The sequence below is a fragment of the Globicephala melas genome, chromosome 15 (genome assembly GCF_963455315.2).
Source record: "Globicephala melas chromosome 15, mGloMel1.2, whole genome shotgun sequence".
NCBI classification, from domain to species: Eukaryota; Metazoa; Chordata; class Mammalia; order Artiodactyla; family Delphinidae; genus Globicephala; species Globicephala melas.
Window position 1 is genome coordinate 551,340 of NC_083328.1, and position 16,435 is coordinate 567,774.

The 16,435-nt window shown below is 65.4% G+C and overlaps 2 protein-coding genes across 5 annotated transcripts in view; one reads left to right on the forward strand and one right to left on the reverse strand.

Annotated features, from left to right (window-relative positions):
* The first annotated feature begins 256 nt into the window (after positions 1–256).
* Positions 257–7,035, forward strand: CYP2W1 (cytochrome P450 family 2 subfamily W member 1). The gene is given in 12 exon segments (XM_030852155.3): positions 257–283; positions 973–1,170; positions 1,172–1,224; positions 1,226–1,274; positions 2,176–2,338; positions 2,653–2,802; positions 2,870–3,027; positions 4,293–4,466; positions 4,885–5,023; positions 5,110–5,294; positions 5,631–5,772; positions 5,900–7,035. Coding segments are annotated over 12 exon segments (1,635 nt in total). The 3' UTR covers positions 6,097–7,035.
* Positions 7,036–12,645: 5,610 nt separating this feature from the next.
* CHLSN (cholesin) overlaps positions 12,646–16,435 on the reverse strand; it is a 96,627-nt gene continuing 92,837 nt past the window's right edge. For all 4 annotated transcript variants that reach the window (XM_060285067.2, XM_060285064.1, XM_060285068.2 and 1 more), the window contains 2 exons: positions 15,509–15,590; positions 12,646–13,308 (listed from right to left, as the gene is read on the reverse strand). In XM_060285067.2, coding sequence (XP_060141050.1) covers positions 13,123–13,308; positions 15,509–15,590 — 268 coding nt within the window. In that variant the 3' untranslated portion in view covers positions 12,646–13,122. The remainder of the gene's footprint in view (positions 13,309–15,508; positions 15,591–16,435) is intronic.

Below are 16,435 nucleotides of genomic sequence, written 5' to 3' on the forward strand. Positions count from 1 at the left end.
GTGAACTGTCCTGGGCGTACGGGAGCCCCAGCCTATGCACCCAGTAGGGGCCTTGGTACCAGCCGCTCAGCCCAAATGATCCGGAGACCTAGCAGTCAGAGAGGGGTCCTCCCTCACTGCAGCTCCACGGCTGTGTATCTGGACGGTCTGCCTGTGAGGTAGTGAGCACCCGGTCAAGGGAGGTGTGCAAATCGGGGCTCAGAGCGGGTAAGGGCCCTCAGGCTGCCTTGGCTCTGGGGTTTGTGTAGGGGTACGCATGGTGCCCCAGGAGACAGGCCCCGGGGTGAGGGGCCCAGGGGCGTGGATGTGGTTCCCGCAGCCTCGTGTTGGGGGAGGCCCAGAGCAGGCCCAGCCATTTCAGGTGCCAACAGCCCTCCCACCCCTCAGAGCTCGTTTCCCAAACAGCACCTCCTCCCCTCCCAGCTGGGCCACCAGGGTTTAGCAGGCCACAGTGCAGCCCAGACGGGCGGGGGCTCGCCCAGCCCTGCCTGAGGGGTGGGCCCCTCTGAGCGACCCACCGCCTCGTCCCGGCGCGGCCAGGGCCTCCTGCCTGGGTGACAGTGCTCGAAAAGCCACCAAGGAGCAGACCGCCACTCGGGCGAGCTCTCCGCCGGGGCCTCTGAAGTCCCAGGATTCGAGGCGTTTGCTGCGCAGACCTCGTGGGCCGCTCCACTCCTGGTCTCCCCCCCCCGGCTCCAGGCAGAGAGGAGCTGGGCGAACACAGGTGGTGGTGGTTTTGGAAGAGGCCAAGGAGCCCTTCAGGGGGAGGCTCAGAGCCTGGGGAGGACGGGGCCCAAGGCCCCTGAGCCCTGGTTCTGACGGGGAGACCGGGCAGGGGCCGAGACCTGTGGGGAGCAGACTGGCCGCCATGCTGTGCGCTCCCCAGCAAGGCGGAGCCCCCAGACGGCCCCGGCCCCACCAGCCCCCGCCACAGGCTCGACCTAACATACCACGCACGCCTGTGGCTTTAAGCCGCCTGGCTGTCCCCTGCAAACTGTTCATTCCACATTCTTGGGGTGGTGGGGTGGGTGGGGCTCCCAGGGTGGGTGGGGCTCCCGGGACGCATATAAGGCACAGGGCGGCCGGGAGGGGAGCTGGGGCCTCGCCACCGCCGTCCTCATGGCCCTGCTGCTCCTGGGGCTCTGGGGGCTCCTCCGCACCTGCACCCACACAGCCCCCCCCGGCCCCCCGCTGGCCCCCGGGGCCGTGCCTGCTGCCCCTCGTCAGGCCTACATTTGCTGTGTGTGGCACAGCAGGACCAGTCGCTGATGGAGGTGGGTCAGGGCAGGCACGTGCTCGGCTGGGCTCTGCGCCTGGGCCCCTGCCGGCCCTGAAGGCACCCCAGCCCCAATTTCCAGGACCCCCGTGGGGTGGGAGGTCCGTGCCCAGGGGACACAGGAGGCCCAAGTGCCCGCGTCGCCTCGGGGAAGAGAAAGACATTTCACCCCACAGGGAAACGGATGGGCGGACTAAGGAGCAGGGGGCCAGAAGTGGCAGGCCCGGAGGGCTCACTGGAGAAGGCAGCTTCTGATGAGTGCCTGCAGGAGGACCAGGTTTGGGGGGGCCTCATGGGACGCCTGCTGGGTGTGGCTGCTCCCACCGGGGCTGGAGGCTGAACACCCTCGCCCACCTCGAGCTGGCTGACCCGCTGAAGCAGAGGCACAGGCCTGGCCCCGCCCTCGGGGATCACCCAGCCCACTGCCCCCTCCACTGAGCTCCAGCTCCCATGATCACTTGGCTGGGGTGCCTCCAGGCCCCAACCACGAGGCTGCCTCGTGGCCCCCAGGCCCTGCAGGCGGGTGGGGAGCCGCGATGACCCGTGAAGTCAGCCTGCAGGCACCAGGGTTCTCAGGCCCTGTGCCCAGTGCCGGGCCCTGGAGGCCACTGTCTGCACGGCGGTGGCAGAGTGGGCAGTGGCCAGGAGTGGCGGGCCCTGCTGCCTCCGTGTGATCCACGGCAACTCACTTCCCACCCCCAGGCCTGTTTCCCCATCTGTAAAGTGGGGAGACAACAGCCCTCCCGTCCCAGGCAGGGGTGCCGGGAGGACAGAAGGGAGGGGCCCACACAGAGGCCCAGGGGCCTCCCTGAGTCCTCCACATATGGTGGGCGGGACCTGATGGGCTCCCAGGGGAGCTGGGGGTGGGGCCGCAGTCTGATCCCTGCCTGTCCCCACAGCTCGCGGAACAGTACGGGCCGGTGTTCGGTGTCCATCTGGGGCGCCAGAAGACGACGGTGCTGACCGGCTACGAGGTGGTGAGGGAGGCCCTGGTGGGCACTGGACAGGAGCTGGCCGGCCGGCCCCCCATCGCCATCTTCCAGCTCATCCAGGGAGGTGGGGGTAGGTGTGTGGCGGGGTGAGGGGGCTTCCGCCAGGCAGAGAGGGGCCAAGGAGAAGGGTCGGTCCCCCTACCTGCGGCAGCTGAGGGAGCGCTCCCAGTGTGGCCCAGGGGGAGCGCCAGGGTGTCCACGCGGCAAGCTGGGCCCCCCGGGGACCAGGGAACACCAGAAAGGGCTGGGCCAGCCGAGGCCAGCTCCAGGGGCCAGACTTGGGGGAGGGAGTGAGGCCCCAGCCAGGCCCCCACCCCGTCTGTCAGCCCCCCGTTGCTCCCTCCTGCATCACCCGGGCCGCTCACGGGGGTGTCCGGCCCGCAGGCGTCTTCTCCCCCTCCGGGTAGTGCTGGAGGGCCGCCCGCCAGCTCACCGTGCGCACCCTCCGCGGCCTGGGCGTGGGGAGGGCGCCCATGGCCGACAAGGTCCTGCAGGAGCTGAGGTGCCTCACGGCGCAGCTAGACAGCTACGGAGGTGAGTGGGGGCCAGCGCGCCCCCTTCCCAGGGGCCCCTCAGCTCTGAGGCCTCTCTCCGCCCCCAGGCTGGCCCTTCCCACTGGCCCTGCTCGGCTGGGCTCCCTCCAACATCACCTTCATGCTCCTCTTTGGCCAGCGGTTCGACTACCGGGATCCCGTGTTCGTGTCCCTGCTGGGCCTCATCGACGAGGTCATGGTCCTCTTGGGGACGCCCGGCCTGCAGGTGAGAGGTCGCTGCTCCCCGCTTGCTGGGTGGGGGCAGGGAGAGCCGAGCTGCCGCCTCGGGAAGCAGCACAGCAGGCCCCAGGCGCACTTCCACCGGCCACACGACCCCAGGCCAGTCCCCCGTGCTCCTGGGAAACGAGGGGCAGGGGTCCTCGCCGCCTCCTCCACACCTTCCGTCAGCAATAGAGGCATCTGCTCAGAGGTGCGGGTGGGACCCGGGCATTTCTTCCCCGGATATGGGGCTCGATGTCCCCCAGGCCCCCAGCCCTTGAACCGGGGGTCCTCCCTCAGCCTCAGGAATCACAGGGATCCATCCTGGCTCTCAGAACCCCCAGGGTTACGCCATTTCATTTTCCAGAAGGTAACTGTTGTCATCTGTAGCCCCCGTTACCAGTTTTAACCATAACGTGCTCAGGCACGCACGTTGAGGCAGGGTACGCACGTATGCTGGCACGTGGCTCACATGTACTTTTCAGCCCCGTCTCTCCAGGACCCGAGCCCGTGAGTGTGGGGCGGGCACTCATGGCTTGGTCCTGATTCTAAGTCATCCCTTGCGGCTGGAGGAGGCTCGGACGGGCAGGAAGATGTGGCCTCCGCCCGAGAGTAGCCTGGCCGAGTCCCGCCAGGGAGCCCCAGGAGGATGGAGGCCAGAGGGTCGGGGGCTCCAGGGAGACAGAATGTTCCGTGGCCTCCCGTGCCTGTGCCCCGTGTGATGGCTCGCATTCTGGGGGACACGGTGGTGCGAGTGTAGTCAGAGGGCGGCTGACAACCGTGTCAGACAGGCTGTGCCGTGAGCCCCGTTTCACGACGTCGTGAGCTGAAACGCTGAAGTTTGCAAGTCCCCGTTTTTCTAATGACCCAGCACATTCAAAGTTACTTCCACAGCGGCAGCCCTCGCCCTTCTCCGTCTTCCCCGCTTTGGTGGGTGGGGGAACGGGGGGGCCATGATGGCAGGCTCCTGCTGTGACTTGCACGGACCCCCAGGGGTGTTACCTGTCGAGCGGCCCCTCCTTCCTGCACTCAGGTAGACGACTTCATCAGAGCCCCTGTGGCTGCTGGTCCCACTGGGAGGGTGAGAGAGGGGCCCCGTGAGCAGGGAGCAGGTGCCCCCTTGTGGCACCTCTACCTGGGGTCTGGGGCTGCGCCAGGGGACCCCGGACAGGTGAGCACAGCTGCTGGAGTACGGATCCGCCCCTCACCAGGTGGGGCTGTGGCGCCTGTGCCCTCACCCCCCAACCACGCCGTCTTGCCCCCTGCCCCCAGCTGTTCAACATCTACCCTTGGCTCGGGGCCCTCCTCCAGCTGCACCGGCCCGTCCTGCGGAAGGTGGCGGCGGTGCGGGCCATCCTGAGGAACCTCCTGGAGGCACGGCGGCCCCCCGTGCCTGGGCGAGGGCCCGTGCGGAGCTACCTGGACGCCCTGATCCAGCAGGGCCAGGTGTGGGCAAGACCCACCCCACCACCCAGGAGACCTGGGGGGCCTGCCGGGGCCCCACCCAGGAGGAGAGGGGCTGGGGAGGCAGCCATGCTGGCCCCACGCCATACTGCTCCACCTCCTGGTGGGGGGCCTGCCGGGGCCCCCCCCAGGAGGAGAGGGGCTGGGTAGGGAGCCATGCTGGCCCCACGCCATACTGTTCCACCTCCTGGTGCGGAGCCTCTCTAAGCCTCAGTCTCCCCATCTGTGAAATGGGGCGGTCGTAAGGCCGCGGTGAATCCAGAATGCCGTAGTGCTCGGTGGATCCTGGCGCTATCCTTCCCGCCAGGCCTCTGTCTTCTATGCCTTTTTTGAGCCTGGGGCTGGGGGGGCGTCCATGGAGCCAGCCTCCAGCTGAGCCCAGCCCCACCCACCTCTGCAGGGGAAAGACCCCGAGGGCCTGTTTGCCGAGGCCAACGTGGTGGCCTGTGCCCTGGACATGGACATGGCTGGCACGGAGACCACGTCCGCCACGCTGCAGTGGGCCGCCCTCCTGATGGGCAAGCACCCGAGCGTGCAGGGTGAGCCCGTGAGCCCGTTCCCGCAGGGCCCAGGACCAAGGGGCAGAGGCTCCCCGGGACGCTGGCGCCCACCCTCTTGCCCGCAGGCCGGGTGCAGGAGGATCCGGACCGAGTGCTGGGGCCCGGGCGGTCCCCCCGGCTGGAGGACCAGCGCTCCCTGCCCTACACCAACGCCGTGCTGCATGAGGTCCAGTGCTTCATCACCCTCCTGCCCCACGTGCCGCGGTGCACAGCCTCCGACACCCAGCTGGGCGGCTACCTGCTCCCCAAGGTGGGAGGGCCAGGCCCCCCACCCCGGACCTGTTCCTCTCGTTCATGGCAGACGGGGCTGGGGGTCTCAGGGACTCAGGTGCCTGATGCCAGGGCTCCCCATAGGAGGCAGGAGACGGGTGGTTCATCGGGGGGCAGCCCTCGGCCGCACAGCCCCTCACAGCAGACCCGGGGCCACACCACGGGGGTCCCCTGGGGCTAAGCACGAACCCCCAGCAGATCCCTGCCAGGCCCCGCCCCGCCTTCCCACCCCCCTCAGGGCCCCCTCCCTGTGCTCCCCGCCTGGGGCCGCCTAGGTGGACGGGGCGTCCGTCTGCCCACCTGCCGCCCCTCACAGGGAACGCCTGTGGTGCCCCTCCCGAGCTCCGTGCTCCTGGACAAGACGCAGTGGGAGACCCCCCCGCCAGTTCAACCCGGGCCACTTCTGGACGCCGACGGGCGCTTCGTGAAGCGGGCGGCTTTCCTGCCTTTTTCTGCAGGTACCACAGCCCCGCGGGCGGCGGCCTGGTCCCCGGGGCCTCGAGAGCTCAGGGTCCCAAGCCCGCAGGGCTCCCCCCGCCCCGCCACGGCCTCCGGCACCCACGCCGCACCCTGCGTCCCCTGCAGGCTGCCGCGTCTGCGTCGGGGAGAGCCTAGCCCGGTCGCAGCTCTTCCTGCTGTTCTCGGGTCTCCTGCAGAGGTACCGCCTGCTGCCCCCACCCGGCCTCAGCGCCGCCACCCTGGGCACCATGCCTGCCCTGGCCTTCACCACGCGGCCGCAGGCCCAGGCCCTGTGTGCGGTGCCCAGGCTGCAGGGGCGCTGACCACGAGAGGCCTGGCCTGACTATGGGACAAAGTCCCAGGGCCGGGGAGGGTCTGAGTCACTCCCAGCTTGGGGTGCTCGGCAGGTGATGGAGACAGGACGGAAGGACGGATGGCTCCCCCCACTGGGCTCTCTGCTGTGGCCACCACAGGCTGCGTATCCCAACCCCGGCCTGAGAGCCCCACCCAGGCCTGACCCCGTTCTGCCTCTCCCAGGCCCTACACCACAGGGCAGAGCTGGGTTCCCTCCTCCCTCCATCCCTACACCCTAGGACATCGCTGCTGCCTGTCTGCACCTGGGCCCCCTGCAGACCCTCCAGGGCGCCCCCCCCACGGGTGCAGCAGATCCTCACAGGCCTCCCCGCAGCTCCCCGCTGCTCCCTCCTGCATCCCCCTCCACACTGTCCCCATCTGGTTCCCCAGCAGGGCCAGTGTCGCCAGATAACACCTGCCAGGCACAGAGGTGCCACCCACCTGCAGCTGGGGATGCAGGCAGATGGCAGGGGCTGCTGGGCCCCGGGATGACGTCCACCCAGAGGCCAGCCTCAGACCAGCGTTCCCGCTTGCTCTGTGCCGTGCCCGGCCCTGCCCCAGGTCCAGCGGGTTTCCTGCAGACCCCACCCCGTTCTCAGGGGTCCTGGGCACCGTGCTCAGGCAGCACTCTGCCCCTGGAGCCAGGCCCCTGAGCCCTGGGGCCGCCACAGAGACGCCCTTAGCAGAAGACAAGCTAGTTGAGGGGCAGCAGCCACCCAGAGGGCGACGGCGGGGCTCAGGTGGGAAGGATGAGTAGGAGTTTGCAGGGAGGCCGCCTCCACAAGCCTCTTCTCTGGTCCACTCTGACCCCCCACTCCTCTTCCACATCTGCCCCCAGACCCTCCCCATGAACCGGCTCCTTGTGTCTGCGTGGAGGTCACCTCTCCGAGGAAGAGCACAGAGGGGCCAGCTGGCGGTGGGTGGAGGGCCGGGCCCGGGACGTGGCAGGAGGCTAGCGATGCTGGCGGATTCTGCACAAGGTGCTGAGATCACACCGATGCCTTCCCAACACCTTGTCCGTGAGCTGGACGGGGGCAAACAAGCCGTGGCTTCCACCCTCCTGGAGCTCGGAGCTTGCCGCCTGGACCAGAGGGAGGCACAGGGCTCGGGGCACACAGGAAAAGCCTCTGTTCCCAGCTGGGCACCAGAGGGCCTTCCTGGAGGAGAGCCGACACTGGGGAGTGTCAGATGAGTGCAAATTGAAAAGCCTGGGACCGCGCTAAGTCGCAGTGACCACGTGGGGAGGCTACCCTTGGGATGTGAACTGGTGAGCAGGGTGGGCTGGGAGAGCGAGGCCCAGGGCTTCCAGTGCCAGCCACCCTGTGACCCTCCAGGGGCTTCACATGGAACGACCCAGGACGCACCAGTCAGCACGCAGATCTTGGGGCAGGGGGTGGGGTGTGGGGAGGGGAAGCTTCCTAATAGTGAAGGGCAGGGCTGTGGCCACCATACGTCACAGTGGGCCCGGGAAGGGGAGGGTGGTCCCCACATCCCTGGAGGGGGCTGGGGGCAGGGCAGCGAGGGTTCACTGTCCTTCTCTTCTTGTCGGTTTGGAACACCTGGCGTTGAACGCGGGGCGCAGGGAGCCCGCCTCACCCAGGGCACAGCCGAGGTACCAAGCTTCATTCTGCAGGGTGGGGGCAGAATGTTCCGGAGGCCACAGAACTGGCCCAAAGCTGCTGTGGGAAGAGACTCAGCTTCCTGGCAGCGGGCCCTGGTGGGATGAGGTGGGTACGGCTGTAAGGAGGGAAAATGCTAGCATCGCCATCGCAAGACCCCTGCTCCCTGCCGTGGACCCAGAGCAGGAACCGTGGCCGCGGCACCTCCCGGGACATCCCACTGGGCCCAGGTGCGGGACCCAGAAGCTAAGGCGCTTATTTTCTAACTTACAAGAATAGGTGACAAGATGAACCACTTTCAAAGGTGATGTTAAGTTTTCTCAAAAGAACCTGGTTGGTTAGTTGACGGTTTACGGCAGTTATTTTAATTTGCCAAAAACAAATTTGAAAAGCCGTCCTGCTGGGTTGGAAGGGGTAGATCCTGGCAGAAAAGGATTTAAAAATGTGCCGCTCGGACTTCCCTGCTGGCGCAGTGGTTGAGAGTCCGCCTGCCAAGGCAGGGCACGCGGGTTCGAGCCCTGGTCCGGGAAGACCCCACGCGCCAGAGAGCAACTAGGCCCATGCGCCACAGCTACTGAGCCTGCGCTCTAGAGCCTGTGCTCCCCAACAAGAGAAGCCACCCAATGAGAAGCCCGCGCACCGCGACGAAGAGCAGCCCCCGCTCGCCGCAACTAGAGACAGCCTGCGCGCAGCAACGGAGACCCAACACAGCCAAAAATAAATAAAATAAACTTTTAAAAAATAAATAAATAAAAATACAAACGCGCTGCTGCTCGGGGCAGCCCGGCCCCACAGGTGGCCTCGGCGGCTCGAACGCAGCTGAGGGGGCGGGGCGCCGGCGGCAGAGACACAGCTGCGAACAACGGTGACCCCGGGGTGTCCGTGCATGGCGTTGGGAGTTGGGGAACCCTGTTTCTGGGCCGAGGCTCTGGCGAGGATGGGGCTTCACTGGGGGGACGCGCCTGGGACGTCAGGCGGGGGCTCGGCGCCCTCAGGCGGTGGGCTGCTCGTCACCTGCCCCAGAGCATCTCCGCCTCACACCCCAGGGGGCAGTCACCCCAGTCCAGATGCGCATCTGTGGGGCACTGGGCAGAGGGCTGGTGTGAGCGAGACCCTCGTCCCCCCCCAGTCCAGGGCTTGGGCCCCACCCTCTCTCGGCAGGGGACCCAGGCCTCCATTCTCAGGCTCCCCTTGCCCCCGCCTTGAAATGGCCAGAGCCGGACCAGCTGGCTGGGGCCCAGGAGAGCCGAGAGCACCTGGCCTCTGGGGAAACCGATCCCTTCCCCCTGCTTTATGTCGACACGAACGCAGCACGTTTTGCCAAGTTTGACGTCTGTCGTCTGACCCACGAAACCAACCCCTGGACCCGCCTGCCGGACTCAGACAGTCTGAAAGCTTCTTCAGCTCCTCAGCGAGGGAGGTGGGACTAGGAACTGGGGACAGTGGACATCTGCCTGGCCCCTGGGGCTGCCCCCGACCCCTGCCGAAAGGCAGAAGCCCTCCCCCCTACCCAGTGTGCAGATCGACCCCTGGGTGGGAGCTGACAGGTCAGTCATCTCACATTCTAGTTGGTTTTGTTGGTTTTGTTTCTTTCTTTTTTTTTGCGGTATGCGGGCCTCTCACTGTTGCGGCCTCTCCCGCTGCGGAGCACAGGCTCCGGACGCGCAGGCTCAGCGGCCATGGCTCACGGGCCCAGCCGCTCCGCGGCATGTGGGATCTTCCCGGACCGGGGCACGAACCCGCGTCCCCTGCATCGGCAGGCGGACTCTCAACCACTGTGCCACCAGGGAAGCCCTGTTTCATTTTTTAAAGTATTTTTCTTACTGTGGTAAAACAGAGAGAACATACAATTTACCATCCTACCCACTTCTCAGTGTCCAGTTCAGGAACATCTCGCTCGTTCACGCTGTTGAGCAACCGTCACCACCACCCACACACAGAACGTTCTCGTCTTTCCAAACTGAGACTCTGTCCCATTAAACACCAGCTCCCCTCCCCCTCCCCCAGCCCTGGGCCCCACCGCCTACGTTCTGTCTCTCCAGGGACCCGCAGAGTGGAATCACACAGTGTTTGTCCTTCTGTAAGGGTTTACTTCACTGAGCATCATGTCCTCAAGGCTCGTCGCGATGCGCCCGTTCCCTCCCTTCTAAAGGCTCAGCCACGGCCCATCTTACGGATGAAGCACCTCTTAACTGCTCACCCTTCGTCGGACACGCCAAGCTTTAGATCCTGTTTCTCGCTGGCTGTGCGGCTTTTGGGAGAAGCGTCCGCGGGCAGACGTCCATCAAGGGCCCCCGGGCATCGTGGGTCAGGAGGGGGCAGGTGGGCTGGACGTGAGGACTGGGCTCACGTGGGTTGGTCAGTCCCTGGACAGTCTGTTCCTAAGGCTGCAGTGCCCCAGCCTCTTGAGGGGGAACCTCTGGGGGCCGGCGGGTGGCTCTTGGTCCAGATCTGCCTTTGGTTCCAGGGTTGGCCCCTGGCCACCCCGCATCAGCCCTAAAGCACAAGCGAACCCTCCAGAACAGACATACAGGCTGCGGTCTCAGCTCCCGGGCCTGCGGGGGCTTTGACTGGAGACGTTCTTCTGTGAGTCCAGAACCCAGCAGTGTTGCGTGGCCGCCACCCACCTCGCAGGGCAAACCCGTGGTGGGGGAGAGCACACTGGGGGCAGGGGTCCCGGCTCGGGCGTCTAACTTCCCGAGGCCCCTCCATCCCAGCTTCCTTCCCGCCGTGCAGGGACACTCTGGCTGGTCACTGTATCCTTACAGGACCGACGGGACACACTCAACACCAGTTTACCCAAAGTGGACGTGAACCTCCTGGGGTGCAGAAGCAGCTGAGTCCCCACATCCCACAGGCGAGGCCAACAGGAAACACCTGCTTCTCAGCCATAACCTTACAACTACTGGCTCCGTGGCGGTGGCTTCCTCGGAGGGCCAGGGTGCGGGGGGCTGAGGCTTTGACAGGCCAGTGAGCCTGGCCGCACCTCAGAAAAAGCCCCGCCAGCTCCATCCTGATCCCTCGGGGTGCCGTGGCCGCTGACCTGACGGACGCCTGGGACGCCCCCCACAACAGGTGGGGGAGCTCCACCTGCCCCCTCAGGGAGATGCTCCTCAGCCCACGGACGGACAAGGCGGCCGGCGAGCCTACTACCCTTGTGCAGCCACCAGGCTCAGTCCCTCCACATCAATTGACCCCTGGGGCCATCAGAGTGCCACCTGTGACCACACAGGGACCCCAGGAACCGCCTGCACCCTGAGCTTGGTCCCACACCAAGCGATGCATCACCTCCCCTGCGCCTTCTGCCGGGGGGACGCCGCAGAGGACGGCACTGCACACCCTACGGGAGCCGCCTAAGTCGGTGTCCAAGAGCCTCTGTGCACAAGGGGAGCGCCTGGCTCTCCTGGGCCGTTTCCCATTAACAGCAGATGAGGACCCGGTACCACCACGTTTCCCTTTTCGATTTGGCTGCCAGGAAACCCAGAGCTATGTTCTTGATCAGTCAACCCGGATCCCTTAAGGAGAACCTGCCCCTTCCCTGTGTCCTGTGGACCTTCCTTTACTGTACGTCTATTTCTCAGCCCGGATCTCTTAAAGAGAACCTGCCCCTTCCCTGTGTCCTGTGGACCTTCCTTTACTGTACGTCTATGTCTCAGCCCGGATCCCTTAAAGAGAACCTGCCCCTTCCCTGTGTCCTGTGGACCTTCCTTTACTGTACGTCTATTTCTCGTGTTTTTAAAATGCCTCAAAGCTTAGGGACAGTGAGGCTGGCACCCGGGCGGCGGCATCATCCACAGATTACCTGCAGAACCGCGATGGCTCGTCGTCACAGGGTGCTTTCCCGTCGGGGACCTCACCTCACCTGAGGGCCTCCAGGAGGGCTGGGCCTCCTCACTCCGTCTCCAAGGTCTGCAAGGCCAAAGGAGGTGCCTGGCCAGTGGCTCCCACCCAGAAGTGGACGTGTGTGCGTGTGTGCCCAGCGGGCGGGGGCAGGCCAGAGGCCCCTCAGGGAGCAGCACAGCAGCCCCTCATGGGGGGGAGCAGACGAGACTCCAGCGTGGACGAGGCTCGCCACGTGGGGTGGCGTGACCCTGAGTCCGGGGTCACAGGTGAGAAGAGGGAAAGGCCCCAAGTGGTCAGCGAGGGACCTGCCCGGGCCCTCGAGACGTGTGGCCCTCCCGGGCACGGGTCACCCCCCCTCGGGCCACCACCCCCACCTCCGCCATTCAGACACTGAATTGAACTGAACTGAACTGGGGATGCTGCTCTGAGGCGAGATCCCCGAGGGCCACGGTCGGGGCCCAGCCAAGCCAGGAGTGGCCACAGGAAGGCCCGGGACCTCATTCTGGAATAAAGGGCCCCTGTTACTCACGGGCTGTCAGCATGGAATTCACGACAGAGCTGCCCACGTGACGCAATCTCTCGGACTCTGCTTTCCTACTGCCCCCTGGTTGCGTGGCTCACAAACCTGCAACCGGAGCAGGACTCCGGGCTCGGGGTCACCTGGGGCGGCTCCCCCCACCCCATCACAGGAGCCTCGAAGCCACGTGGTGCCCATGCGTCTCCCAGGCTGGAAGCTGACCACGCCCGAGGGGCAGAGCATCACAGACTCGGTGGAGAGTTTCCAAACTGCACAGTCGCCCGCCACCACGTCTGACTGTCTGTGGAGACGGCCTGGCCGCACGCGCTCCTCCGGGGATGGGGGACAGAGCAGGTGCTTCCCGGCTGGGCAGGTGCGGGAGGGCAGCGCGTGTCCCCTGCCGACACCTGGAAACATGGCCTGAAGAGCAGGGGTCAGCCTGCAGCCAGAAGACTACACGAGGGGCTCGCCGGGACGCCGTCCTGGGAGGCCACGGAGCCCACGCCCCACAGGCAGGGAACGAGTCACGCGACAAGAGCCACAGCCTCCAGAGGCCGGTTTTTATTGAAAATACACCCAGGTTTTCCCTGTAAGTGGCCAGCGGAGCCGTGGCTGCCTGAGGAGGGAGGCGACATGGACGAGCCACAGCGCAGGCCCCTAGGTGAACGCAGGCAGGTGGCCAGGCGGCCGGCACCGAGGGGCCGCCAGACCCATGGGGGGGCCCAAGCCCCCACACGGATGGACCACAGCGGGCGGGGAGGGCCAGCTCTGGTGATCTCTAAGACACCCCTGGGACAAAAACGGGCATTTCCCTTAATAAGCAACTTCCTTGGGGGCCTGAGGGCCACTGGGAGGGCAGCTTATTTCAGAGTGACTGCGTTCTGCTGTGAAGGGGTTAAAACTGTCATCCCCTATAAACAATTTCTGGCCAAGGAATCAGGAGAGAGCAGTGGTCCCTGCAAGGGTCAGGGGCCAGGAGGGCCAGGGACCCCACCCCCGCACCCCCGCGCCGCCTGCTAGGAGAGCAGCTGCAGCACCTGCCGGACGCGCTGGATCCTCCCCGGCAGTGGGGCGTCGGCGCTTGCACCCGCTTCGTCCAGCTCCCGCATCAGCACCTCTGCCTTCCGCACCGTCAGCTCGCGGGCCTGGCCCCTGAGCCCCTCCAGGTAGGCCAGCAAGGTGGAGAAGTGCTCGTCGGGGACCTGGACGGGGCAGAGAACACTCGTCAGGGCTGGGCGGGTGGCGCGTGGAGATGCAGGATGTCCACACTGCGGGCCCCGGGCCTGCGAGGGGACCGTCCAGCCCTCAGCACCCTCAGGCCGGGCCCCGAGGAGTTGCTCCAGGACAACGGGCTGGGGGAGGTGGAAAGGGCGGCCAGCCCGCTGTCCTCTGCTGGCCCCCGCTCTTCTCCCCACAGACTCCGGCTTGCGTTCCAGAGGCTGGCAGACGTCAGTTTTCACGCCTCCTGAAATGCCACTAAATCAACAGTAAGCAGATACATTTTTAAAGAGATAAATCAGGCTTCCCTGGTGGTGCAGTGGTTAAGAATCCGCCTGCCAATGCAGGGGACACGGGTTCAAGCCCTGGTCCGGGAAGATCCCACATGCCGTGGAGCAACTAAGCCCATGCACCACAACTACTGAGCCTGCGCTCTAGAGCCCGTGGGCCACAACTCCTGAGCCCGTGTGCCACAACTACTGAAGCCCACGTGCCTAGAGCCTGTGCTCCACAACAAGAGAAGCCACCGCAATGAGAAGCCCTCGCACCGCAACGAACGGTAGCCCCCGCTTGCCACAACTAGAGAAAGCCCGTGTGCAGCAACAAAGACCCAATGCAGCCAAAAATAAAAAAATATAAATAAATTTATTTAAAAAATAATAAAAAATAACAGATAAATCTCTTAGAACAGAGAGAGCAGAGGAAAGATAAGAGTGACAACGTTCTGGGGTTGGAGATGAATGACGGTGACTCAGCAGATCTGACGAAGGTGAAGCTCAAGCTGAGAAACGCCAATCGCGCTGCAGACCATCCCCGCCCCCAAGCCCGGGACTCCACAACTGGCTGTGTGGGTGCTGCTGGAAGCGAGAGTTAAAGGATGGGGCTAAAAACAGGGGCGACTGCAAGTCCACTTCGAAAGCAGCAAGTGACTCACACTGACTTCAAAACCTGAGGGCCACAGGGAGGAGGGGCAGGTGCCCTGAGCTGGCCCAGTGGGGAGTGGGCGTGGGGCTGTGCAGGAGTGGGGGGTGGTCCTGGGGAAGGAGGCCCAGGCAGCATCCCCCAGCCTGGGGCTCCGATTCCTGCGGCATCGCTGGCTTGGCCCGGCCCAGGCTTTGCACCCCGCTGTCCCCCACCCGCCCAACAGCCACGGCCTGACTTCAGAACTCAGCTCACAGGTGCCTCCTCCACGGAGGGTCCCCCACCCCCCATCAAGTGCACACAGGGCCGAGTCCGCCCTCAACTTCCCCGCCGGGGAGCCACTTAACCATCATAATGAAAGCTACACAATCGTCACAGATGGTGACAGCGGCCCCAGATAAATGGATTACAAGCCACTGAATAAAACAGCACAGTCCACGCTGAAGCGGGAAGCCACAGTCCACTGGAGCGGGGGTGGCGAAGCTCCTCCTTATCGGAGACGGGATGAAGGGAACAGAAGAGCCCCAGACAGGGCCACAGCGGGCTAGTGAGAGTGACGAGAGACGGGCAGCCCCCAAAGACACGTGCCTGTTACTGCAAGAATCAGTAACTCTGGAGGAACAAACCCGACAGCCACCACCTGCGTCACGTGATCAACATCGACACCAAGCCACCACGGACCAGCTACGAGGAGGACGAACACATACGTTTATTTCCCCGAGTCCGGGTGGGGACCTAACCAACCACGCCGGCCACGCCCTGCCACACGACTGCCCTTGCAAGCACGTCAGGGTCACGAGGGTAAGATGAGGGACGTGCCAGACACCGGGTGAGCGCGGTTCTCGACAGGCCCCCGCCCAAGGATGCCACCAAGAACGTGTAGTAGTGACGTGACGTGGAGCCCTGACTCAGGCTGGGATGTTGTCCCGCAGGACGCCCTGACGTGTAGCAGGCGCACACTGGAGTGTCTGGGGGTGACGGCAGCTCCCAGCCTCAGCCTGATAGCCACACCCCACGAGGATCCACAGGGGAGGGTGGAACTTCCAAGCACGCGGACGGTGGCCCTCCTGGAACCGCAGCCGCCTCCTGCAGCTGGGAGCCTGGAGCTCCACGATGAGTCCGGCCGCTGGGCAAACCTGGCAGGGGTTCTGGCTCCCTGACACTGAGTGGGTCCCTCCCTGAGCCCGGGTTTCATCTCTGTAAAACGAAGGGCTGGACGGGTGCTCCCACAGGGCACCCCCCCCGCACCGAGTGTGCACCCACCTGGTCACGGTCGTACATATGCAGCAGCAGCCAGGTCTGCCTCGTCTTCTGAAACCTCCAGTTCTCGTGCTGCTGGGCCCAGCTGGGGAGGCAAGGACACGACGTCTCAGGTACTGCACAGGAGGAGCCGGAAGGCCTGCACCCACTGGCCTGGGTGGCCTTTCCTTGGCTGGGGGCGCGGGACATCTGCAGAGGACCCTCCCAGCGCGAGGGCGGGAGGGGGCTCTCAGGGTTCTGCACCAGGAGGACCGTCGCCCCCGCACGCCTGCCGGGGGCCCTCGGCCAGGACGGCAGGACCAGGGGGCACAAGGACACTTTCTTTCAGCCCTGCACGGCCATCGTTCCACGACCCTAACGTGAACACTCTGAATTTCACAAACTCAGTCCTTCTTCCAGAAACGTTTATCGTGCAGGACGGCAGGACCGCCGACTGGAGCAGGCGTGGCCTTCACGCCATGAGCTGGGCATCAGGGAGGAGCCAGGAGCCCTGACCCCAAGGGTCACGCAGGGGTCCCACTGGCCCAGCCTGCACGTCACCACCCAAGGGCCTCGGACGCACCGGGCCCCCAGATGATGAGGACGCTGCGGCAAAGCGCGGCTGGTCCCGTGAAGCCCAGGCTGAAGGGGCCCGAGGTGGAGGAAGCAGGCCACGTTGGGAGCTAGTGCCCAGGGGAGACCCGAACGCTGGGGCGGAGGCCCCGAGACGGACAGAGGTCTGTGTCTGGGACCCGGGCGCTGGCGGCGTGGAGTGGGCAGAGTGCGGGCTCTGGGGCTGCAGGACGGCAGGAGGGTCGGCCTCCCTAATCGCCCAGCCGGTTCACTCTCTCAGGACAAGCAGCCCCGTGGCTGGCGGGGCTGAGGCAGAAGCACACGCTTCACGCCTGTGGAGTTTCCCACATGCCGTGTCACGCGATGGCACGACCACCC